The sequence below is a fragment of the Crinia signifera genome, chromosome 6 (assembly GCF_055691185.1).
Source record: "Crinia signifera chromosome 6, ASM5569118v1, whole genome shotgun sequence".
NCBI lineage: Eukaryota > Metazoa > Chordata > Amphibia > Anura > Myobatrachidae > Crinia > Crinia signifera.
In genome coordinates, this window is record NC_139222.1 from 152743231 (window position 1) to 152769993 (window position 26763).

At 44.5% G+C, this 26763-nt stretch overlaps 1 protein-coding gene across 2 annotated transcripts in view; it reads right to left on the reverse strand.

Annotated features, from left to right (window-relative positions):
* Nucleotides 1-26763, reverse strand: part of NECAB3 (N-terminal EF-hand calcium binding protein 3) — an 86929-nt gene that overhangs the window by 23514 nt on the left and 36652 nt on the right. For both annotated transcript variants that reach the window (XM_083147678.1, XM_083147677.1), the window contains exons 6-11: nucleotides 19077-19213; nucleotides 17673-17785; nucleotides 16493-16572; nucleotides 15773-15829; nucleotides 12719-12831; nucleotides 6147-6224 (exon numbers count right to left, since the gene is read on the reverse strand). In XM_083147678.1, coding sequence (XP_083003804.1) covers nucleotides 6147-6224; nucleotides 12719-12831; nucleotides 15773-15829; nucleotides 16493-16572; nucleotides 17673-17785; nucleotides 19077-19213 — 578 coding nt within the window. The remainder of the gene's footprint in view (nucleotides 1-6146; nucleotides 6225-12718; nucleotides 12832-15772; nucleotides 15830-16492; nucleotides 16573-17672; nucleotides 17786-19076; nucleotides 19214-26763) is intronic.

The following is a 26763-nucleotide window of genomic DNA, read 5'->3' on the forward strand; positions in this document are numbered from 1 at the left end:
TGTAAAGCATCTTAGGGAGTACTACCATCTTTACCACATTCACTCTCCCCGTTATGGATAACGGCAGTTTTGTCCATGTTTTGATTTTCCCCTGATACCACTTTATCAGTGGTTCCAGGTTCATCTTGACATAATTATTTGCGTCATTTGATATGTGAACCCCCAAATACTTCATACTCCCTGTCCATTTTACCACTCCCTCTTCCATCCGGCTAGTTGGGCATCCTCCCTTACCAGGCATTATACTGGATTTATCCCAATTTATTTTTATCCCGGACTGTTGCCCAAATTCCTCCAGTGTTCTTAATACAATTGGCATCTCCCTATCTTGGTCCGCAATGTATATTAGCATATCATCTGCATAGGCAGAAATCACTTGTTTGTTTTTTCCTTCGACGGCTCGCCCCAGACCGCTCATCCCTGGATTTTGTCTCAGGGAGCATGCCAATGGTTCCAATGCCAGATTAAACAAGGCAGGGGACATTGGACACCCCTGTCTTGTTCCCCTCTCAAGTTCAAAGGTTTCCGTTACATACCCATTAATTTGTAGCCTGGCCTTTGGGGCAGCATATAAGGTTTTAATCCAATTAATAAACTTCCCCCCAAAACCGAATCTCCCCAACACTTCCCATAGATATCCCCATTCTATACTATCATATGCCTTTGCGGCATCCAAGGAGAGGGTACATGGGGTGTCTCCCTCTTGCTGATCGATTTGCATATTTGTATAAAACCTACGGATATTTATTGCTGTGCTCCTTTCTTTGCGAAATCCTGTTTGGTCCTCATGTACAAGTTTATCCATCACCCTTTCTAACCGTTTTGCTAACACTTTAGCCAAAATTTTGGCATCTATGTTTATTAATGATATGGGCCTAAATGATTCCATTGCAGTTGGGTTCTTGCCTTCCTTCAATATAAGTACTATCATCGCCTCCCTCATTGACTCCGGGATTAGTCCCTGCTGCAGACTGTGATTTAACATTCCTGTAATCTTAGGCACCATCTGGGTTGCAAATTTTTTATATATTTCAGGTGGTAATCCATCGCAGCCTGGCGCTTTACCCCCGGGCATAGTTTTTATTGCCTCTCCAACTTCCTGTTCTGAAATGGGGTTTTCCAATGCTTCTCTATCTGCTTCACTTAAGGTAGGTACCTCTATTCCCTTTAGGAATTCTGTTCTCTCTTCTTTTGTTCTTGGGGATATCGACTTGTACAGTTCTTTAAAGTATTGAAGAAAGGCGCTAGCTATTTCAGGGGTGGTTTCCGCCTTACTACCATCCTCTCTCATCACATATACTATATTCTTCGAGCTGGTTATTTCACCCCTAGCTAGTTGTGCCAAGTAGCTACCCGGTCTATCATATAGTATATATTTATTGTGTTCCCTGAAGGACTCCTGCCTCACTGTGTGTTCCTGTACTACATCCAACCATACTGTCTTGGCACCTACCCATTCCCTTCTTGCATCCTCAGTCCCCTCCTGCCAATATGACACCTCCCTGGCTTTACTATTCCTTTCTGCTTCTACATTTCCCTCCCTCGAGGTTTTTTTGATTTGGGCAATCTTTTTTTATAAGGGCTCCTCTCAGGGCAGCTTTCCCGGCGTCCCACACCACCCCTTCTGGAGCTGATCCTTCATTATCCTCATAGTACATTTCCCATTCCCTAATGATCTCACTCCCATCACCCATCTGGTTCAGCCAGGAAGAGTGGCATTTCCACATCCGCCTACCCCTATCCACTTGTTCGCTAGTCTGGACCAAGATGGGCGCATGGTCGGAAATCCCATGTGTCATATATTCCACCTGTTGTATATGGGGGAACATAGTTTCATCCATCAGGGCCATGTCTATACGTGAAAAGGTTTCATATGATTTAGAGTAGCATGAATATGTTAATGTTTCGGGGTGCTTCTCCCTCCACCAATCCTTCCACCCCACATCTTCCAAAAACTTGTGCAGGCCCTTATTTCCCCCACTAGAGCCTATATCCTTCTTCCTCCATCTATCTAAGCTGGAATCAAGTACGTTGTTCAAATCCCCCAAGCATAAGGCCGCCGCCCCTCCTGACCTAGCCACAAATTCCACTGCCTTTTCCAGTACCTCGTAGTGGAACGGTGGAGGGATGTATACCGCCATGATGCATACCCGGTTTCTGTATAGCTCTCCCTGCAGGAACACGTATCTTCCCATCGGATCAATTTCCTTTCTCTCGCACACAAAGGGTACATTTTTATGGATCATTATCGACACGCCCCTTGCCATGCTAGAGAAACATGAGTGGTAAATGCTTCCAACCCACGCCCTTTTCAGGGCCATAGTTTTCTCCCCAATCAGATGGGTTTCCCCCAAACATATAATCTGCGCCCCATATTTCTTAATTTGGTTCATCACGGTTGCTCTTTTTATCCGGTCATTCAGACCTCGAACATTCCAGTATAAAATTTTTACCATGTTTTACCTTGTGTTACAATTTTTACCATGTTTTTCCTTATTTTCTACCCACAATGACCTAACTCCTATTAGCAACAAATCTTTCCCCTTACTCCCACCGCCCCCCTCCCTGTATACCATCCCTACTACAGTATACCTAATGTCCGCCCCCCCCCCCCCCCCCCCAACACACACACCCACAGAACGCAGACACTTGGGGCAATAAAACATTTAGTAATCACGCTCTCGAGTGGGCCCTCTGATGTTACACACTTGCTTTATATTACGTTATGGGAGAGAAAAAAAAAAAAAAAAAAATAGGGTTCACGCTTAGTGGCAGCATTCCTGTTTCATGGATATATGCACAGTCCATCGTATTCTCATTCCTTATCTTCCTGCTTTTGGTTTAAAGCTTGTTAGCCAGTCGGATGCTTCCTCAGGGTTGTTAAAGAATCTGGTTTTGCCTTCAACGATTACCCTCAGCTTAGCTGGGAACATCATTGAATATTGAATATTTAAGTCCCTTAGTTGTCTCTTGATGTTTGCATATTTCACTCTTTCCTTTTGCACTTCTTTGGCGAAGTCCGGGAAGATCATTACATTGTTCCCGTTGATTTTCAGATCTAAATTTCTTGATTTCCGAATTATAGTATCTCGATCCCGATAATTAAGGACTTTTGCTATCAGGGTTCTAGGTTGGGCACCTGGTAGCGGGGCTTTCATAGGGACCCTGTGGGCTCTCTCTATGCAGAACTGTGCTGAGAGCGAGTCTCTGCCATACTGAGTTGTCAGCCAGGATTCTAACCAGTTTTCGGCACTCTCCCCCTCCGTTTTTTCGGGAACCCCGATTAGTCTAATGTTATTGCGTCTAAGGCGCCCTTCCATATCGGCAATTTGACTCTGGACCTGTACCACCGTCCCTGTTAATTTTTTAATTTGCTCTACCATAGGATTCTGAGTATCCTCTAGCTGGGATATTCTAGCTTCTGTCTCATTCACCCGGGTCTGTATGCTTTGCACCGATTGTCTTAGCAGGGTGATTTCGGCTTGCATTTGCTCAAACTTGCCACTTAGTCTCTCCTCACTCCCATTAATGGCCTCTAGTAGTTTCTGAAAGGTGGCCTCTGGTACCATATCAGACATTGTAGAATTCAGCAGGGCAGATTCATTTGGTGACACTGAGTCCCGTTTCCCTTTATTCTGGGCCTTCTGCTGATTTGTGCTGTCCCTTGCGTATTTTTCCAGTTTGGCAGCAGCCGCTGCTGCTGCGGCTGCCTGTCCGGCCTTCCTCATATTTACTATGTGGGTGCTGCGTATTAGGCAGACCTTGCCTCACTTGTTTTACAGCTCCACTCAGTGTTTATATACACAACCAGTCTGGATTTATACTCTCCGGGCCGGCCGTTTCCCTCCTGCTTTGGTTCTGTCCCTGGCCGCCTTTCCATTCACCACCACATGCCTCCAAATCTTAGTGCACAGTATTTATAAGTCGAGTACTCACTCAGTTCTGTCGTGCACCCCCTCTCCGGAGATCTCTCTCAGCAGTGGCCTGTGGCAGTGTAGGGGATATACAGCCTGCTCCTGCTGCTCCCAGTTTGTATCCTCTGGGTCAGCTGTTTAACGCCCGATCAGACTCCTGGTATGTCAGGGACTTTCCATCCACTCTCCTGGCACCTCTGTCCGTCCCGTGAGAGGCCACCTCTCCACGCTGCACCGCACTCCTAGTTTCCCCCCTCCACAGGTAGGCACGTCCCGGCGCTGTCTCCTCTCAATAGCCGCCTGGCTGCCTCGGATCCCCCAGCTGTACAGGCTCACAGTACTGTCCAGTCACAAATAGCAGGGCTGTGCTGTAGTGTGCAGCAGCGTCCTGTTCCTCGCTCCCGTCGGCGCTGTCTCCTCTTGATAGCCGCCTGTTTACCTTAGATCTCTCAGCTGTACGGGCTCGCCAGGCACTCCGGCCACAGGTATTAGGGCTTTGCGGTATTGTGCAGCAGCGTCCTTGTTCCACGCTCCCGTCGGCAGCTGGTGTGTGCGTACCATCTACCTCTCGGTCCAGACCAGTCAGGGAGTCATTCAATCTCGGCCGTGCAGGCTAGAGCGCCACGTTAGCGCGACCCAACTCTCCCAGCATTCACCTGGCTCCACACATCAGAGGGCTCACAGGCTCCCGCCCTACTCGGAGACTTCCGTGATTACCGCCCCTAGGAAAAAACACCGAGATACCGTAATACTTACCCACACATGGTTTGCCCATTACTAAATTGAATAATTGAAGCAACCCCACCTATGAAGTTTCAAGTGGACACACACCAGGCAATTTCAGCCTAAAATACGACAGATACGGCGGCGTGTACGCACCAATTGAGAGTTGCAAGGGACAGTATATACAGATCCCGGCTCTCCAATCTATAAGCATTGTTTGGTATTTGATTTACATTAATATCTGTCTCACCTTACCGCACGATACACCAGCACCGCTCTGACTCATATTGTTGTATACTTACCTCTAGATTGCTTACAAATTGCCAATTGAGTCACCACCCAGGCAATTTAACTTATGAAATTAGAGTCAACACACACCAGGCAATCCCAAGTACGCTGAGTACGGCGTCAGAGATACACAGACTCAGGGTAGCGGATGACAATACACACAGATCCCGGCTCCCGAGTGTATAAATAAACTATGCCATCTTGACCCACAGGTGTACCAGGCCAACTCTTTCTCCTATCTATAGGAATTACTCGGTGTGTCACGTATATAGGGGCATATCGCCTAATATACCCACCATCTACTTATCGGTACACCAGGGTACATACTAAGTGATTTTCATCTCAGCACAGGGTTGCAGAACATGATGTTACAACACATGAGTGTAAATATATCACATCAGTAGAGCCAGTGGATATCAGAGGTGTCCATACTGGGGTGCCTCCACTCGCCACCTCCTAATCATCCTACATCCACTGTGACTCACTGAGTCAGACAAGGCTCTGCATAGTCCTATTGTGACAATATTTATTATCACCACAGAGATCCACAAGGGCAATACTCACCTAGTGCTTAATACTCAGGATACATACCAGGAGACCTCTGGTGAGACGCAGAAAAATAAAACACATGAGATCTTGTTACAAGGGGATCGACAGTATATATATTTTAGGAGTATTCAGTGCACAAACATACCTACTCCATAGTGAGTCTAATCAAAATATAGGTATTACATGTGCCGTACTCCGATCAATCACAGGAATTAAGGGATTAAGGGGTCCACTAAGCAGGAAAAACCTCTAGTTTTTTCCTTTTTTATTCTTACCCCCTATTTTCACCCATGTATGTTGTGTTTTATATGTCGCCATTTTAAGAATTGAAACATTAAAAGTTAATTTTTACGTTTAATCAATTTATCTTCTTCTCTGAGTGCGCCACACACTAGACAGTCTTTTCTTTCCTTCTAATATTCATTCTGCTTAGCATACAATATTCTGTTCATGTACTACCTCTGATTTACCAATTAGGCTGATGTAAGCAATTCAGATTAAATGAGAAAAAATAGATCATTGTGTCCCAGTGTGAAATAGTTTATCTAACAGCTGTACCTATAGTATATGTAAATATGGACTATTTAGCATGTACCAGAACTCCATGTCAGTACTACTACTGTAAATACCCATTAGCCATTTTTTGTAGTGCAGAAATGATATTTTCCTTACCTTCTCCATGATTCCTCATCCCTCCATATCTCATACAATGTATAGCCTGGTTGGGAGTAATGCTTCAGGGCAGATACACTGAATAATACAGATTACAGTAGTAGAAGTCAGTAACCGAATGCAATGATAACACAAATAAATATAAACTATACTATACTATGGAAACCACACTATATAAAATCAACTCCATGCCGACATGGTTAGTGGGGGTATGAGCGCAGTAACTATAGTGGGCGTCCAAATAACATATAAGTACCTTCCTCCCTCTCTGGGGGTAGTGTTCTGTTAGAAACATTGTCGAAACATTGAATGCATGACAACTTCCAGTTCCGACAATATCGGAACTGTATGTTTTATGTATTTTAAGGGAATTCTACTTTAAGTTTCTTTGATTTCAATATGTTACAATAATAGACTTTGAAACTGGTTGTTGTCAAGCCATGCTGGATTGATATTACACCACCTATGACCCCTAACAGGACTCCACCCTCAGAGAGGGAGGAAGTAGGTGTGTCTACATATGGGTATAAATATGACACTAAGGGGTAGATGTATGAAGCAGTGATAAGGGAGGAGAAGTGATAAAGTGCCTGGTACTTTATCATCGGTCAATCAGCTCCTGACTGTTAAGTTACAGGCTGGGTTTAAAAAGGGAGAATTAGAAGCTGATTGGCCGGTGATAAAGTACCAGGCACTCCTCCATTATCACTGCTTCATACATCTACCCCCATGGACTATATTCCTGTACACCTTGGGGAAGGCTCTGGAGTAAGGTTTTACACTATGAGATTTGCAGCCCTTGTGTTATATATTTTTGAGGTAACTATGGAATGAGGATGGAGATTTGCCTGTTTCCCCTATAAAGACGTGATCAACCCAGGCCTAGGTAGGCCTATTTCCAGTACGCGGTTATACTTACCTTATCTGCTGTGCTTCATTTAAAAATTATTCTATTCAATATGCTTTGGAGGAATATGTTCCTGTATTTGCGTCTGTAAGGAGACGTTTGAAGAAGGGCAGACCAACATTTCCCTACCATATAAACACGTGATATACTCAGGCCTAGGAGATGCCTATTCCTGGTACGCTTATTCACGAATTTGAGTAGGATGATTGTATTTGTTGTTTATTGCTCTATCTGATATGCACCATGAGAGTTGTGTAATCTTTTTGTTTCTGTGGACAAAAAGGAACTCCTGCGGAAACGTTTGAGTGATGACATAGGGGGAGATTCTCTAAATTAAAAATGCGGTAAAAACCCAGTTATCTGTGTTTTTACCACATTTTGGGATGCTCTAAGCACCCCCCGCCAGGTTACCGTGACGGGGGAAGACAGAAAAAAGGATTGTCTTTTTTCTTGGCGCACTTTTAGAAAGAAGAAAAAATGTATACATAAAATTTACCTTTTAATTTTTATATTATTAAAACCGTTTACGTGAAATATTTGACCACATAATTAGACTTTTACAAACATTGAACAATCAATTTGATTGTTCAATGTTTGTAAAAGTCTAATTATGTGGTCAAATATTTCACGTAAACGGTTTTAATAATATACAAATAAAAAGGTAAATTTTATGTATACATTTTTTCTTCTTTCTAAAAGTGCGCCAAGAAAAAAGACAATCCTGTTTTCTGTCTTCCATTTGTATTTTCTTGTTGTCTTTGGCAGCACCCCCAAAATTAGCTGTACTGTAAATTAACCTAGTAACTAATATCTGGGGATCACCATAAACGAACCCTCATACATTATCTGGTGCAGAAGCAACTCCAAAATCCCTTTTCCCTTTCAAATACCGTGACGGGGGGCATCGCCAGAAAAATCTGGCGATGCCCCATAGAAGCCTATGGGCTTCTACCGCGACCCACCGCAGCCCCGCACCAACCAACACCGCCCCGCACCGACCCCCCCTCACCTGTGTTTGGGCAGCACAGAGCTGCCCAGACCTGTGACCACCTCCTCCCTGCACCTCCTGTGACCTCCTCCTCCCTGCACTATGATCCTCTTCCGGGTGCAGGGAGCAGGAGAGCCCGGCGCAGCAGCGCCGGTAAGGGAGGGAGGGGGGAGCCGCCGGGACCCGTTGACTCAACGCAAAGGACAGCTCTTACCGCAAGAGCTGTCCTTTGCCATAATTATTGCATATGTTAGAGCATATGAGATCATTATGCAATGGGCGGCGAAGGGGGGCGGATACACATATATTTTAGGACCTGAATTTGTCAATGTATAAGTGTGTATTCCCAATTAGGTGTGCTGTGCCACTGTTTATTGATCTTGTACTCTTTTTATAGTTCAGTTTGAAATAGTTGGGTCTCCCAAAAATTCAACTACAGCATCAAGAAAGGGTCCTGTTCTGTCCATGGATCCCTACAGTATGTTGTTGTCAAAGTGCATGGCTATATCCAATACAGTTTTTAATAAAATAATAAGATTGTTTTTACAGTTATTACCTGCTTATTGTATGTAACAGAGTATTATATATCTGAATGCACATATGGTAACAATACTCCAATTTCCCTTACAGGAAAGATTTAGACGGAAATGTGTAATATAAAGAGATTTCTCTCTATATATATTTTTAGATGTGCTCCTTTCACCTGTGACATCGCTCAAAGGTTCAGTGATAATGGAGCTTTTCTAACAAGGCTTTGTCTGCAAAGAATTTGTGAAAGCGTTGAGTCATAGTTGCCTAGAACATAACGTATTCTCCTAGTTGAATATCTAACTGATCATAATAGCTGATTATTTTCTTTTATTCAGTTGCACGCTTTAATGGATTTTTTTAATGAGAACACTTTCAAAAGAACACACACACAGGAAGAACATAATATTTTTTACAGTTTCCTTGATTAAGTTGTAAGTCACTGTAAAACCTTCTACACTGAAATGAGTATTAATTAGGATTCTAAATATGCAATACATACATACATATATATATATATATATATATATATATATATATACACATACTTTATTAGTATGGATCTATTATTACAATTGGCTTAAATAATTTAGCTAGAGCAGGAAAGAGTCATGCCAGTGTTTCTGAAGCTCAAGGTTCCCTGAGTCCCTGTCAGTACGATCTGACCTGACTGGGATTTAAAAGTTAACATCATCTGCAAATCCATAGATTGTTTAGACGGGATGCAGTTAAAATCCCGGCGGTCGGGATCCCGGCGTTCAGAATCCCGACGTCGGAATCCCGACCGACGAAATCCCGACACATTCTCCCTCCTGGGGTGTCCACGACACCCCTGGAGGGAGAATAAATTAGTGTGCCGAGCGTAGCGAGGCACCGGGCCCGCTGTGTGGCGAGCGCAGCGAGCCCGCAAGGGGGGGCGATCCACGTCCCCCCCTTGTCGGGATTTTGGCTGTCGGGATTCCGGCGTCGGGATTCTGAACGCCGGGATCCCGACCGCCGGGATTCAGTACTGAATCCGTTTAGACAATATATTAACTAGGTACTTATTTCCTAGCACGGCGCCCATCGCATAAGATTGTATGCCTTAATTAAGGCATATAATCTATACAATTGAAAAGATTTTTAATTGTATGTACAATATCGCATCTTCTGGATCTCATCTTATGGATTTCATGGATCTTCTGCATCCATAAGATGCAGAAGATCCATAAGATGCATAAGATCCATGAGATCCATAAGATGCCACAACATAAAAATCGTAAAAAAAAAACCAATAACCATTGTTAACGCCACTGGCACTATCAACACCAACCCGAAGCGTGGCGAGCGCAGCGAGCCCGCGAGGGGCGGCGGTACGCGTCCTCCGACATTTTCATACCCCCACTATCCACGTCGGCGTGTAGTTGATTTTATATAGTGTGGCGAGCGCAGTGAGCCACCGAGCTCGAAGCGTGGCGAGCCCCGCAAGGGGACGCGGACTATCGCAGACGCGGACTACCCGCGTGCGCTCGCCACGCTTCGGGCTCGGTGGCTCGCTGTGCTCGCCACACTATATAAAATCAACTCCACGCCAACGTAGATAGTGGGGGTATGAAAAGGTCAGAGGACGCGTACCGCCGCCCTTCGCGGGCTCGCTGCGCTCGCCACGCTTCGGGTTGGCGTCAATAGTGGGGTGGCGTTAACAATGGAGGGGGCATTTCACCCATGAGGGGGGTTAGCAATTAAAATGGGGGTTTGGGGGGCTTTTTACATTGGAATAAATGTAAAATTGGGTCTCAGGGACCATTTCACATTGATTCCAATATAAAAATCTTGTCGATTCCATCGCATGCATCCTATGCCGCACAAACACATAAGATGCATGCAATGCTTGCAATGTAAAAATCTCGTTGTTCGCGTTGATTGCATCGCATGCATCTTATGCCGCACAAACACATAAGATGCATGCAATGCTTGCGATATCGCCCCGACACATACAATCTAGATTGTGGGTGCCGTGCTAGGAAATAAGTACCGTTAGCAATCAAAACAATGACCCTTTTTAGAAATTCTGATTTACAGTGACACAAAGGCGGTGCATGCTGCACCCGGTGTCAGCCACCAATGGTGCCTGCTACTGCTCAATGAATGGAGGCGGTTGCTGCATTGTAACATTACATGCAGCACACTGTCACCAGGTAGAAGCTAGCGCAGTCTCCGGGGACAGCCTGCATCTCCTGTACCCCAGGAGTGATAGAAGTGGGAGTAAGGACGTTTAGCAGGCCCCATGCTACAAACCCACCCCCCCTTTTATTGCCCGCCTCACTGGGGGGGCAGATTTATTAAGCTTGGTGAAGTGATAAAGTGTCTAGTTTTTATCACCGACCAATCAGCTCCTACCTGTTATTTTTCAAACCAAGCCTGTAACTTCACAGTTATTAGCTGATTGGCCGGTGATAAAGTACCAGCCACATTATCACTCCACCGAGCTTAATAAATCTGCCCCTGAGTTTCTAATGGATAAGTGATGCAAGGTGGAAGTATTTTTTTTAAATGTAGAAGGGGGTAAGAAAATCAAATGCTAATGAAGGATTAACGCCCCCCATTGCACATAGACATTAGATCATCCAATCATAATGGCTAAATGGCAAACTAATTTGCAATTTATTTATTACAACAAAAGAAGAACCTTCAACCCAGACTTGGTCAGCCATCCACCCAAACCATTAAAGTATCCAAACAAGCTACGCATTCAGGTGGCAGAGGGAAGCAGAACTGGGAGATCTTCCAACAATAATTGTGTCTCATAAAAGAGCTGTTCCTAAAATAGTCCTATAAATCTGACATCTAAAGCAGCCCATACACGCTGCTTTGTGGGCATGCTGTACTAGCACGGATCACATTGCATTGCATTGCATGTGCATCCGTTGTGCATGCAATGCGATGCAATGTGATGAAACCTAAGTACAAAAAGTATGTGCAAGCACATACTTTTTGTACTTAGGTTTCATCACATTGCATCGCATTGCATGCACAACGGATGCACATGCAATGCAATGCAAAGTGATCCGTGCTAGTACAGCACGGAAAGCACGCCCTCATAGCAGATTCAGAGTGGGATAAAATCAATCCCTCCAACAGTTAAAAAGAGGCAGTCTTTCCTCTTTATGGGGGTTATTCTAGTCCATTCTTTCTGACAAAATCCTTCTTAGATGGACAAAACCATGTGCACTGCGGGTTGGGCAGATGTTACTTGTGCAGAGAGAATTAGATTTGGGTGGGGTTTTTCTTCAAAGTGAGATCTATATTGAAGTGTAAAATCATGCAGTCAGTATTTTCCCTGCACAGAAACAAAATAACTCACCCAAATCTAATTTTCTCTGCACATGTTACATCTGCCCCCCTGCAGTGCACATGGTTTTGTCCATCTAAGAAGGATTTTTTCAGAAAGAATGAACTAGAATAAACCCCTATGTAATGTCATTTCAAGCTAGTCCATTTGGAAGGCAAATTACCCATTCCGCCAATAATGGAAGATATTTCAAAAGACAAGTAAAGGCAAATATGTTAATATATAAAAAGGCATTTCCACATAAATTGTAAAGAATGGCATTAGGGTTATTACATTTAGGACAATTACCAAACTCTGTCAGACCCATTCAAAGTCTTAGAAGAGGTAACCGGTATGGAAAATATTATGGAAGATTCCATTACAGGTCCTTTACCTGTAATAGTGCATCTGCTCTGTACTTTTACCACTTATTAAGTGAAGTTTGTTCCCCTAATTCCTATTAACTTTGCAGTTATGAAACAGGCCCTATTTGGTTAACCATTTGAGAACTGTTTAATATGGCTGTATAGCTTATCACTGGGGGACTACACTGCTGCAGAAATTCCTGTCATGGCTCTGACAACTGAGGCAACACCCCCTTGGTGCACTAACCTCACACCAGCCCATGGCAGACCACAATTCGGGGCAGTATGAACTTTTAAACAATGCAGGGTATAAAAAAAAACAAAAAAACAAATACAATTCCTACATACATAACACTAGTTGAATTCAGTATTGGTAAGTACAATTTAAAACTAAAATTAAGTACTGTAATTATGGTGAAATATGTCATTTTCAAGCATCAGTGGAATGGATAAAATCAATGAGCACAGACTTACTGTAAGCAACCTTCCTGAGCAGCAGAAAATTCTCTGTAGCTACTAAGTGACTTCTTAAACTGGTCCATGTAACCTTCAGCAACTGGTAACTGTCTCTCAGCCACCATGATATCCTAAAACAAGATATTTACTTAGATTCTGAGCCTTAAACATTTTGTTTTTATAATGTTTTTTGGTACTCTTTACCTAGAAGGGCGCCCGCGATTGGAATCGCGGGCGTCGGGGGTAAAAAATCGCGGTCATCGCGGGCATCGCGGGTACATAAAAATCGGCTGCCCGCGATGACCGCGATTTTCCCATAGGGAACAACGTTAAAAAGGATGATTGACCGCGATTTTAATGTAAAATGCCTCAATGCCTGCGATTTTACCATAGGAATCAATGTTAAATGGGCTACAGAGCCCAAATAGGCACAATTAACCCTTAAATGTCACCCCAAATTTTTAACGCCACCCCACGATCCACGGCAACCCGAAGCGTGGCGAGCCCGCGAGGGGCGGCGGTATGCGTCCTCCGACCTTTTCATGCCCTACTATCCACGTCGGCGTGGAGTTGAGAATAGAATAGTGTGGCGAGCGCAGCGAGCCACCGAGCCCGAAGCGTGGCGAGCGCAGCGAGCCCCGCGAGGGGACGCAGATACCTTCACAGGTAAACGCGTCCCTTCGCGGACTTCACAGGTGTCCGCGTCGCCACGGACACCTGTGAAGCCCGCGAGGGGACGCGTATAACTGTGAAGGTATCCGCGGGGCTCGCTGCGCTCGCCACGCTTCGGGCTCGGTGGCTCGCTACGCTTCGGGCTCGGTGGCTCACTGCGCTCGCCACACTATTCTATTCTCAACTCCACGCCGACGTGGATAGTAGGGCATGAAAAGGTCGGAGGACGCGTACCGCGGCCCTTTGCGGGCTCGCTGCGCTCGCCACGCTTCGGGTTGGCGTGGATCGTGGGGTGGCGTTACAAATTTGGGGGGACATTTAAGGGTTAATTGTGCCTATTTGGGCTCTGTAGCCCATTTAACATTGATTCCTATGGCCAAATCGCGGCCATTGAAGCATTGAATGTAAAATCGCGGTCAGCACAAAATTTAACATTGAACCCTATGGGAAATCGCGGTGATCACAGGCATCGCGTCGCGGCCGTTAATGTACTGCCCGCGATGCCCGCGATCACCACGATGGGCGCCCTTCTAGGTAAAGAGTACCTGTTTTTTTTTATGATGTGTTATTAGGTTTTAAACATGTTTCCAAAATGTCAGATTGTGCCTAATGTACATGATTTATTCACATTAATTTCTATAAATTAGCGCACAGTATTTCACCATTTACTAGTGACAACACAAGCGCAGCAGCAACCTCAGACATAGGGGATTATTTTGGTTCACTCCTTCTGGCAAATTCCTTCTTAGATAGACAAAACCATATGCACTGCAGGGGGCAGATGTAAAATGTGCAGAGAGAATTAGATTTGGGTGAGTAATTTTGTTTCTGTGCAGGGTAAATACTGACTGCTTTATTTTTACACTGCAATATAGATCTCACTTTAAAGTAAAACCCCACCCAAATCTAATTCTCTCTGCACAAGTTACACCGGTTCCTGTGTAGTTTCACGGCGCCAGCTACTTCCGGGTTCTACGCTCGCCAAACTATCTAAAATAAAGTAACTTAACTCCATGCCAACGTGGATAGTTGATACCCCCACTATCCACGTTGGCATGTAGTTGATTTTAGATAGCGTGGCGAGCGTAGCGAGCCACCAAGCCCACAGCAAGGCTGGCGCCGTGAAACTACACGAGTACCGTTACACCTGCCCCACCTGCAGTGCACATGGTTTTGTCCAACTAAGAAGGAATTTGCCAGAAGGAGTGAACCAAAATAACCCCCAGAGTACAGATTGATTTAGAAGAAAAAAATGGTGAGAGAAGACACAGCTACAGACCATGGGTCTAATTCAGCATGCTTTGCTAGTTAGACAAAAACAATTGCCTGCGATCAAAAATTCACTGCCAGACAGAAAGAATAACTGCCCTTTGCAAAATTGTGAATGCATCTCAAATAGCGATACATTCACAAAAACTGAACCATCAAACAGGCTTTTTCCATCTGCGCCAGTCTAGGGCTTCCATAAATCTGAAAAAGAACTAGGATGGAAGTAGTCATCGCGGATGTCAGAGACGTACCCCAAAAAAAAGTCTGGGCACAGCTGTGTTTTCACAAACACACCCAGTTTAGGTGTTTCCAGCACTAAAAGCTGGCTTCTTATCAAACTGCCACTGCTATGTGTATGGATATTTGGGCAGATGTATTAAGCCTTAACAAGAGATAAATGCAAGGGTGATAAGGAGAGATAAACGTCCAGCCAATCAGCTCCTTACTGACTTTTTTCAAACACAGCCTGTAACATGGCAGTTAGCAGGTGATTGGCTGGACGGTTATCGGTCTTTATCACTCTTGAATTTATCTCTTGTTAAGGCTTAATACATCTAACCCTTTATTTGCTAACTGTGGCCACGCATGTGCAATGCAAACACTGTGCAGGTGCAGTTGTTCAATATTTGAATAGATTGTGAATTCTCTAATTAGTGATCCATGGTAAATTAGGCGTATGTGTGGCTTTTACAAATTTGATGTGTGGCATCTTAACAGCTATGGGCTTGTGGGGCCTACACATGGGGCGACTGTGCTGAGCGATGCACATAGCTCAGCAAAATCACTCAGCACAGTGCTGCACGGCGATGTGTGCTGAGCGATCTGTCAGGGCACTGGCCCTGATTGGCAATCTGACTAGATTTATAAGGCATGCAGGATCTTAACGGAGATAGTACACAGCCAAAGGCAAGACACAGAGGGACCCAATTCCGGACTGCACACTACCCCTCTGCACAAAATTTTTTTTTTGAGTGGAGGGATGGGGGGGATTTAGGAGAGGAGGGATACTCATAAATGAAAAGCCTAATCAAGGGGTAAAGACAAAAAGGTTGGTAACCACTGATATAGTCATTGACTATGTTACACTTCCCGGAGGAAGGAAATGATGCCATGAATGTGGCGACAACTTACCATGTGTCCACTACTAGGAGTCACATCTTCCTGCCCAGGTTGTAGATGAGGATGTCCCTAGTAAAGATAAAGTAATAAGAACCAGAACTCTGTCACCGCCCAGATCTCATTACATTGCATGCTAAAGGCATAATAGAAAAATAATGCAAAAATATCATTTGTATTTGTAACTCAGCACTATTAATATTATTTACTAGTAAAAACAAGTCAAAATGATGGCTTCTGCAATATACTATCACTTTGAGCTGTGATTTTTTTTCCGTTCACTTTGAGATGTGACAGATTTTAGCCCACAAGCTCTCCACCCCATCCCTAGTAACTATCTGTTTCTACCTCCAATCTGTCTTTACAGCTCCCTCTCTCCATACCCAGCTAGTTTGAATCAGATTAGTGTCCCTGCAAAATTGGAAATTATATACCCACCGGTGTTGATTTGGATGCAAACATTTATTCTCCATAACATTGAATGCTAGCTGGAAAACTCATTCATCATTATTGATTTTTTTATCATTTTTTATTCTATGAGAATTCACATATAAAATGTATTTATGACATCATCATTTTTATTCTTACTATTCATTAAATGTGATAAGATATTGTAATAAAAACTTTTTCAGTAAAAACCCTAGCGCTGTATCATACATATTCTTTCCTGTTGGTAAATTGACTGCTACCTGTACATATGATGTATATCTCTAATTACATGAAGGCATCGCTTACCGTACACTTCAGCTTGTCAATGAGCTGTTCCAACCGATTAATCTGTATAGACCACTGAGTGTCCCCATCTACCAGCACACCTACCAGATATAGAGAAAACATTTGGGTACTTGTTTCCTAGCATGGCGCCACCGATTTTAATTGTGTTGATCGTGGCCGCAAAAATCGCGTCGATTGCATCGCATGCCAACCAAATCGCATGCGATCAACGCGATTTTTACATTGGAATAAATGTAAAATGGTCCCTGAGACCCAATTTGACATTGATTTCAATGTAAAAAGCCCCAAAACCCCCCATTTTAATAGCAAACACCCCCTGATGGGTGAAATGGCCCTCCATTGTTAACGGCACCCCACTATTGACGCCAACCCGAAGCGTGGCGAGCGCAGCGAGACCGCGAGAGGCGACAGTACGCGTCCTACGACCTTTTCATACCCCCACTATCCACGTCGGATACCCCCACTATCCAAGTCGATTTTATATAGTGTGGCGAGCGCAGCGAGCCACCGTGCCCGAAGCGTGGCATGCGCAGCGCGCCCCGCGAGGGGACACACATAACTTCACAGGTATGCGCATCCCCTCGCCACGCTTTGGGCTCGGTGCGCTCTCCACACTATATAAAATCAACTCCACCCCTTTTCCCATTGTTCCCTATGTAAAATCGCGTTGATCGCGTCGATCGCATCGCATGCCATTATAATGGCATGCGACCGACGCGATCAAAGCGATTTTAACTTTAAAACTCATTTAACATTGTTCTCTATGGGAAAATCGCGTCGGTCACATCGCGGGCCATTATAATGGGCCGCGATGGACGCGATCAATGCGATTTTCTCTTTACTGGCAATTAACGCTGGTAATTGACAGAAAATCGCGTCCATCGCATGCCTTAAGTACCTTAACTTAAGGCATGCGATCAACCCCGACGGGCGCCGTGCTAGGAAACAAGTACCAACATTTGAAATAGTTAGATTTACATAGAGCCAAATGTATCAAGCTTCAAAAGGTGATAAAGTGGAGAGTGATAAACAACCAGCCAATCAGCTCATAACTGCCATGTTACAGGCTGGGTTTGAAATATGACAGGTAGGAGATGATTAGCTGGTTGCTTATCATTTTTCACTTTCTCACTTTTTGATGTTTGATACATCTGGCCCATAGGCAGAAATAAAGACATACCAGTTGTCAGAACCCCAGGATAGGCATCTTCTGGGGAGAGGCAGACAGACTTATGAGACCGGCGACTGCATCTACGTCCGACCCGCTGAGGCTCTGTCTTCTTGACATCCTGTCTTGAAGGGGACAGATGATAAAAGAGTAAGTCATAACATAAAGAAGCTTTGTTACTAAAATGTATTTAAGTTATTACAACACCCCCCAACTGTCCCAATTTAGGTGGGAGACTGTTTGCCATCTCATGAGTCAGCGCATTTGCACCAGTTTGCAGGAATGCTGGACTAATACCATTACACAGCAGAGGCAGCTGTATCAGCCATGTTTGCCCATAAGCAAATTTGCTGTATTTCCTCCTGACTCTAAATAAACCCTTAAATTATTCAATGCAATTTAAAGTATGGCAGCTGCAATGCTATGATAAAGTCACTATGAAATATTTAAAGGATAATATTTTGACAAACCATTAAGATGCAAACCTTACAATCAGCAACCTATGCAACATTTGATCTCGTCTAAACCAGGCATGTCCAAACTATGGCCCTCCAGCTGTTGTTAAACTACAAGTCCCATCATGCCTTGCCACAGTTTTGCTATTAATGATGCTAAAACTGTGCCAAGGCATGCTGGGATGTGTAGTTTCACAACAGCTGGAGGGCCACAGTTTGGATATGCCCGGTCTAAAGGTTTCCATATACTAAGCTGAGGTATCACATGCAACCTCGGCAGCTCCCCGATGGCTAAGTAGCATGAGGAACATTATATGCGGTCATTTTACATACAATGTATCGCATTCAATCCCAGCTGTTGAATTCGGAGGCTATTACATTTTTTTTTTTCAAAACTTTTTTATTGAGACATTGCGTTCACGTGTTATACATCACATGTCAATCGTTGTACAGTGTTTGTTATACAATAAAATTATTTCAGTACAATGGCTATTACATTTTTGCCGAATATGTGTATACAATTATTGCCAATCTTCTTTTAATGTTTGTTCAAACATGTGCATAACTATTTGTGATGTATTTATATCAATAATATATGTCATGTATATAAAATGCACATTCTCTACTAATTATCTCACTACACTTTACAAGTAAATGTGCCCACATTCTGTCCAACTCCTTCCATTAGTTTGTACAAATTTCTGCTCTTCTGTGAGCAATGCTACCGTACTCCCCTAGGCATACTTTACCTGCAAAACTCAATGTGCATGGCACCCACAGATAACATTTTACACAGGAACACTGTTTAGGGACAAATGCCCCAATGAAACTGAAACTAGCTATACTTTCACTTCTGTTTGTCATTGAGTTTAATGAATGAATTTACTAAATTGGTCATTGAGTAAGCCACACTGCTCAGTACACATGATGTTGGTAAGATATACAAATGGCAGTACAATACCTTTCTTGTCTAGTCTGTGCCTCCACAGCTTCCAAAGCGCACTCCAGGGAGCTCTGCATGGAATGTAGTTGGTTTATTGTCTCACGAAGCAAGAATCGGGTCACAAATTGCTCTATCTGGGAGGCATTCTCATAGTCCTGTTGGGTAAAAAAAAGTTTTTGCATTTAACAGATATGGGGCCAGATTCTCTAAGCTTCAAAATGGAGAGTGATAAACAGCCAGCCAATCAGCTCCTGTCTGACATTTTTCAAACACAGTCTGTGACATGGCAGGTAGGAGCTGATTGGCTGGACGTTTATCACTCTCCATTTTATCACTTTTGAAGCTTAGAGAATCTGGCCCATGGAGAGATGGAGAATGAAGCAACATACACTAAATTTCTGTCTTGGCCCGGGCAACAGGAATCCTAGTTTCGGCCTTGGTCTTTAAATACATTTTATTCTAAAATGTCATTAACACTTATTGATAAAAGAAGTCTACAATTCTCTTGTTTGTACAGATGCAGCCATGCCAGGCCTTAAAGTGATCCTGGAGAGGTGGTGGAACTCCTTACACCTTAACACCACCCCCTCATTAGGCAGAGCCTAGATCAGTGCCAGGGAATTTGTGCCCTACCGCCCATAAAGGTATAATGGTCCCACAAGGAAGGGGTGTGGTCACACAATAATAACTCCAATTAAAATTACAACACACAGTAGCACAATCATATATATACATTACACTGCATGCAGTGCCCTTGATTCATAATAAATCACACAGTAGTGCCCCTTATACATATAGGCCCTTATTCTGGTTCACTCACAAAGGCAAATTCCTTCTCAAATAGACAAAACCATGTGCAGTGCAGGTTTGGCAGAGAGAGTTACATTTGGGTGGGTTTTACTTCAAAGTGAGATCTATATTACAGTGTAAAACTAAAGCAGCCAGAATTTACCCTGCAAAGAAACAAAACAACATCCCCAAATCTAACTCTCTCTGCACATGTTACATCTGCCCCCCTGCAGTGTACGTGGTTTTGTCCATTTGAGAAGGAATTTGCCTTTGTGAGTGAACCAGAATAAGGGCCATAATGTCCACAGATGTGCTGCTTATACACATCTGTCTCTGTCACTCCAGTAGCTCACTGTCCATGTGTAATAAACTGGAGTTTTATTCTAATGTTTCTCTGCCTTTCTATTTTGCAGGATACTTCTTCTTTCCTCTTCCACTTCCAGGATTATTCCATTGTCGGTAAGTATAAACAGGTTTTTAGTTTATAATGAAGTATTTATTTATGAATAAATTTATATATTTGCGAAGTATATAATAGTTCCACTTCAACAGGTTATGCAACATAAAACAAATTCAATTAAATTTACCATTTTCTAGCAATACATTAGAATTTTTATAGATCAAATAGCTAATAACAATAGTTAACCCACAGTAAATATGACAAAAATTCACTTGCATACATCTAACGTCTCAATTACAATACACATTTACAACTAATATACTGTAGTCGGCATTGCCACTTTAAAACGCATATTTCACTCTTCTGCTAACAGCATAAATTGAGTCCCAAAAGATTTTGTAACAGTCTATCCTATTAACTCGCAAAGTTCTGAGTATACACTGTGCACTGCTCCTCACAACGATTCTCTCCTTAAGGTAGAACTACTCTTGCAACAATGGATTATCTTATCCTATAATATGTCGAGTTCCTAGTCTTTGTTGGTTACAACAGAAGGAATATTAACCTATTGTTTCCAGCTTGTAATCCCACACTTTGAACAAGACTTTGCTTTACTTTGTCTGACTTTTATTTGCAGAAGCTGAGAAGAGCCTGAAGTATAAAACCCTTTTCCTTGCAGGCAAGTGTTTTGTCAATCATCACTAAATGCTTTCCTTTATAGGTAGAATAAATATCTAACTGTATAACATCCTTTGCAAAGTTCTTATTTCTTTATTCCACTGCTTCATCACTTTATCTCTATCTATTTCGCCTCTTTGCAATATTTATGGAACTGTGAACTGTATAAAGGTGCTCCTCTCTAGGACTCCAGCCTCTCAACTGTTTAGTGTGACACTTGTAGTTCTGCGACTGGCAATTTATACTTTGCTATCTCCTTATGCAGGGTCTCAAGACTATACGTTTTGCACTATAAATCTTTGGCTACTTTATTTGGAATAGTACTTATACTCCGGCTCTTCTTATGCTGGGCAAATCTCACCAACACCTCACTGTATTGCAATTGCTAACTTCTATAGACAGCTCACTAGCCAGGGGGATGGAGGCAGGGGTAGGGGTACAACTGCCCACCGCTGGGTTAACTGATGCTGCTATTTGTCAGCACACCTCCGGGGCTCCACTCCACTGACAGCCATGGGGGCCTAACTGCGTCACAGCAGTCTCCTCCCCCTCTCAGCCTCAAGCGCTTACCGTTGGTTTCTTTCTCCAAGGCCTCGCCTCAGTTACCACCCACCTCTAGGGCAACTGGTCTCAGCTACTTGCCGGGATTTCAGCCACATTCCTCCACCGTCTACAGCCCGCCTCCTGCTGTAATGTTTATTCTTGCGCCACTCAGTGTCACTCCTTACTTTAATGATTCTGGCCGCGATTCCGGGTCCGCCCAGCGAGCGGTGTCACGCCTCCTGGCGGACCAGAGTGCGATAGGCTCCGGCACCCGGTCACCGGATTTCGGGCAGATAAGTATCACCTCTCCAAGTTCTCCCCGGCCTTCCTGTCCCAGCAGCCGCTCTCCGCTTCCTCTATACTGCGTTACTCTGCTTTACACAGCAGCTCTCCATTTCAGCTATATTGTGCCGCTCTGCAGTCTCTCTCCTCTCTAACTGGTCAACTGTCACCTCCAAATGGCCCCCTGCCTTTTTTTTATGCCTCTGCATGCGGATTTGTGGCATGAGCTCCCCAACTTTATTAGTACTTCACAGTGGCTGTTCTCAGAGATTTTCTCCCCTATGTGGCAGGAGAAATAGTTCAGTCCGTGATTCCTTCGCATGGACTAAGCAAACAGACTAGTCCAAGATGCCTAAAGTGAGGGGCATTTCGGTTCACCTAACAGTCTCTGATGACACTCACATACTTTTCTGTAAAAAGGTCTCTGGTTTCTAATATTTTATTCCCTCTATGAGGGACCATAGTTCATTAACTTACAGTATTTACTATATATACATGTATAACATTACCACATGTGCTGGTTATTACACATGTCCCTCAGCATCTCCATGCCCTGTGTCCCTCCATCAACTTTTCCACCTCTGAGTCCCTCCAGCCCCTTCTCACCCTGTCCTCAGCAAGCACAGGGCCTGCTCCTTAGTGGCACTTCTTCACTTCAGCTTCGGTGATGGCCTTACATTACATATACCATGCCAGAAGAAGCCACTGGGACAGGCTTTTCTGTTGGAATTAGTGTTCAGGGCTGTGGTAGAGGGGGAACAGTTCTTCCTACCATTAAAGTTGGTCAAACTCAGTTCCAACTCGTTCCCCCTTACTTTAACCCCTAGCTTAAACCATGTGGTCTGGACACACATGAACATGCTGTATCCCTCTTCACTAACTCTATCTCTATATATCAATCCAAGTTCACAATATGCAACAAGGCAGATGGTGACAGGAGAGGAAGAGGGTGACAGTGTAAGGCAGGGGGAGGCAGAGTGTTACAGGGAGAAAGGGGGTTATTCTTGCGAGTCTACTAAACCCCGCCTTGCGAATGGTGGCCCAGCTGCCACCCATTCACAGGGCGATTCGCTCACAGGGCCTGCAAATGGATGTTACACAGTAACATCCATTCGCAGCCTTGGGGGATCCACCCACATCATTCCATTGTCGGCAACCATCGAATGATGGCGAAGGCACACGCGTATAAAAGTGACTCTCAAGTCACTTATATATGTGTGGACGCTCGGGAGGAAGTGGGCGGGCAGCTGACATGCAATGATGTCAGCTGCCCGCCCCCGTGTCATTGGCTCATTAGCATGAGAACGTCCAGTGTTCTCATGGGAATGCCCATGAAATGCTGGGTGTTTCCATATGCAAAAGGGGCAGGCCCCTGCACACCTTGCGAACACCCTGTTCGCCATGGACACAAGCACCAGGTGTATGCACATGTGCATACGCCCACCATCGGTGCCCTTGCAAAGATTCTGGTCTGTGTGAAAGGACCAGAATAAGGGCCAATGAGTGGGTGACAGTGGAAGACAGTGGGTGATGGGTACGAGCACAATGTCCTGTGCAGAGTAGTGAAAAGGGGGGGTGTACCTTGGTGGAGGCAGGAACACAGTGGCCCCTGCGCTGTCTGTCAGAGGCTCCTCCCCCCTTGGCTTTCCCCACTTTGGCACTCAGTCAGACATACTCTGACAGTGCCAATGACACCAGTTGTTAGCTGCTCCCTGCACTCATTCATCCAACATTGCTGAAAATGTTCTGTGGGAACACTCACTGCTGGTTTGGGCAGTCATCGGGGGCCCCACTGCAATGCACCTGTAGCACCAATGGTAGTTGCACCTCTGGATTTATTTGTCTAATCTGTCTAGCAAATCTGGTAATGTATGGGAGCAAATGACAATCCCCCACTTGCTCCCAAACATTTCAGTTGAAAGAATAAAAAAGTAGCTGTAACCATTAAGCACATTCTCAATGGGAACAAATGTCTCTTTCTCACAAAAAAATATGTGATGGAAACCCACTTGTAGCAAAGAACAAATAAGCATTTAAAATTCAATTAGCACGGTCAGTAGTTAAACGGTCTCTACACTTAAAGTTAGGCCACAGAATGCACAGTACAGCTTAACGTGTTCCTTTGAAATCAAAAGATAATCGACCACTGTCAAACAAACCCAGCTTGCCCGAACTTGCAGACTGTGTATTCCTGCAGAGAGCCTAGCTTTGTTCAACACACATAAAGAGAAATGCTATTTTTATAACAGTAGAGTCAGTTCTGTGTTAAATAACAAATGCGTTTGGTGATTCAAATACAGCACTGAAGGTTACATGGGCAGCTACATGTATTGTCTGCTAATTCTCACTAAACGTCTAAAGCAGTGAGGGTGTATTAACCAACTCTCATTATCTATGACTGTTACCCAGGATTTATCACTTCCACCCTTTATACACCATTACCAACAACTATCACCTTTACTGTATTACTGTCACAAACCTTTATCACTATGGCCATCTACCAACAACAACCACTATGACCCATTACCAATCGCCATCACAGTGACAGTGTTAAACAAAATAGCACTCAATCCTACATTTTATTGCTTTATGTTTGTGTGCGTTGCAACTATCAAGTGTTTTGATTTTCGAAGGACAGCCCCATTTTTTGTGGACTGTCCCACCCACAGGAAGCAGTGTCCAGCATTGGGGGAGGCAGATAGTAGACCCCCTGTTACTTGCTGCTCTGATTAGTAGAGCAGTACTGAATGCACACAGCAGCTATTCACAGATGACAGGGGAATGGGGGGGGGGGGGGCATGGCCAGTAACTCATAGATCGCTGATAGTGATGTGATAGTGCTGGTAGTGATGGCACATAGCAATGGCCTCAAGTCTTTTTGAGTATGATTCCACACACACATCTTTGGGCAGTTTTGCATATTCCTCTTTGCAGCACCTCTCAAGCTCCTTAAGGATGGATGGGAAGCGTTGGTGCATATCCAATTCAGGTCTTTTCAGAGATGTTCAATTTGATTCAAATCTGGGCTCATTCACAGAGTTGTCCTAAAGCCACTCCTTTGATATGTTGGCTATGTGCTCAGGGCCGCTAAGAGAAATCCTGGGCCCCGGTACAACAACTTCCTGGGGCCCCCACGGACGGAGTTCCCCACACACTCTGCAGACCCGTTGTTACGCCACTGCTTCCAAGCAGGATAACGGGACAAAAATTTACAACAGAATGCACATGTCACATACCCATTACATATTATTCCACTATGTCATAATGCTCATTACACGTTATGCCACACACTGTAGTGGCCAGTACATATTATGCCATACACCGTGATACCCATTACATATTTTACCACATGTCATAATGCCCATTACACATTATTCCACATACCGTAATGCTCATTGCATATTATGCCACACACTGTAATGTCTATTACATATAATACCACACATACAGTATTATGCCACATACTGTAAATTACGCTTACCTAAATGCTCATTGCTATGGCTTCACATTTGATGCCATGGGATTAACCTGCTCTGCCAGGGGTTACATGCTCTGCCCGGAGTAACATGCTCTGCCAGGGTTTAACATTCTCTGCCAGGGATTAACATGCTATTTGCCATCAGATTAACCTGCTTTTCCAGGGGTTAACATGCTCTTTGCCATGGGATTAACCTGCTCTGCCAGGGGTTAAAATCCTCATTGTCATGGATTTACATGCTCTGCCATGGGTTACAAGCTTTGCCAGGGGTTAGCATGCTCATTGTCATGGTCTTACAGTACATGCTCTGCCAGGGGTTACATGCTGACTTGCAGAGTTGGATCTTAGCCCCAGCAGCATGCAGGGAGGCAGTAGACACAGAGCAACCAGCCACCCACCTTCCACCTTGGACCACAGTGACCTGGACACATGGTGGGGAACCAGGTCTGGGACTGCTGGGCTGAATACATGGCACTAGCACCTGCTGCTGCTGGTGGCGGCTGACATGGGAATGTGGGGAGCGGGGTGGGCTGGATTCTGCGGAGTGGGTGGTACTCCCACGGGAGATTGCCTCTCTCTGACCCAGCTCCTCCCGGCACCCAGGGACTACCTACCCTAAGCATCCTCCTGTCGCCGAGCCATGGTAAACTCCCAAGTCACATGGCGGGCTCTCAGCAGGCCCTGGAGTTGGAGAGTGGAACGACACTCAGAAGGACCTCTGTGATGCTGCTGCCCCCAGGGCGGCCCACGTCCACACTCCTGAACTCTGGTGCACTCAGACCTGGCACACTCGCCACCAAATAAAAAAAAAGTGTGTCCAGACCTGGGCCCCCATGACAGGTCCGGGCCCGGGTGAACTGTACCTGCTCCCCCCTCCCCTCTCATCACCCCTGTGTGTGCTTTAGGTTGTTGTCCTGATGAAAGATGAACAGTCGCCCCAGTCTGAGATCAAGAGCGCTCTGGAGCAGGTTTTTGTCTAGGATGTCTCTGTACGTTGCTGCATTCATATTTCTCTCTATCCTGACTAGTCTCCCAGTTCCTGCCACTGAAAAACATCCCCACAGCATGATGCTGCCACTACCATGTTTCACTGTAGGGATGGTATTGGCCTGACGATGAGCGGTGCCTGGTTACCTATAAAAATGATGCCTTGCATTCATGCCAAAGAGATCAATCTTTGTCTCATCAGACCAGAGAATTTTTTTTCTCATGGTCAGAGTCCTTCAGGTGCATTTTGGCAAACTCTAGGCAGGCTGCCAGATGCTTTTCAGTTTTAAGGAGTGGCTTCTGTCTGGCCACTATTCTATACAGGCCTGATTGGTGGATTGCTGCAGAGATGGTTGTCCTTCTAGAACACAGATTCTCAAAGTCGGTCCTCAGGACCCTCACAGTGCATGTTTTGCAGGTCTCCTCACAGAATCAAGTGATATAATTAGCTCCACAGAGGAATGCTGAAGTCAGTGACCATAGGGTTCTTGGTCACCTCCCTCACTAGGACCCTTCTCCCCTGATCGCTTAGTTTAGATCAGGCATGT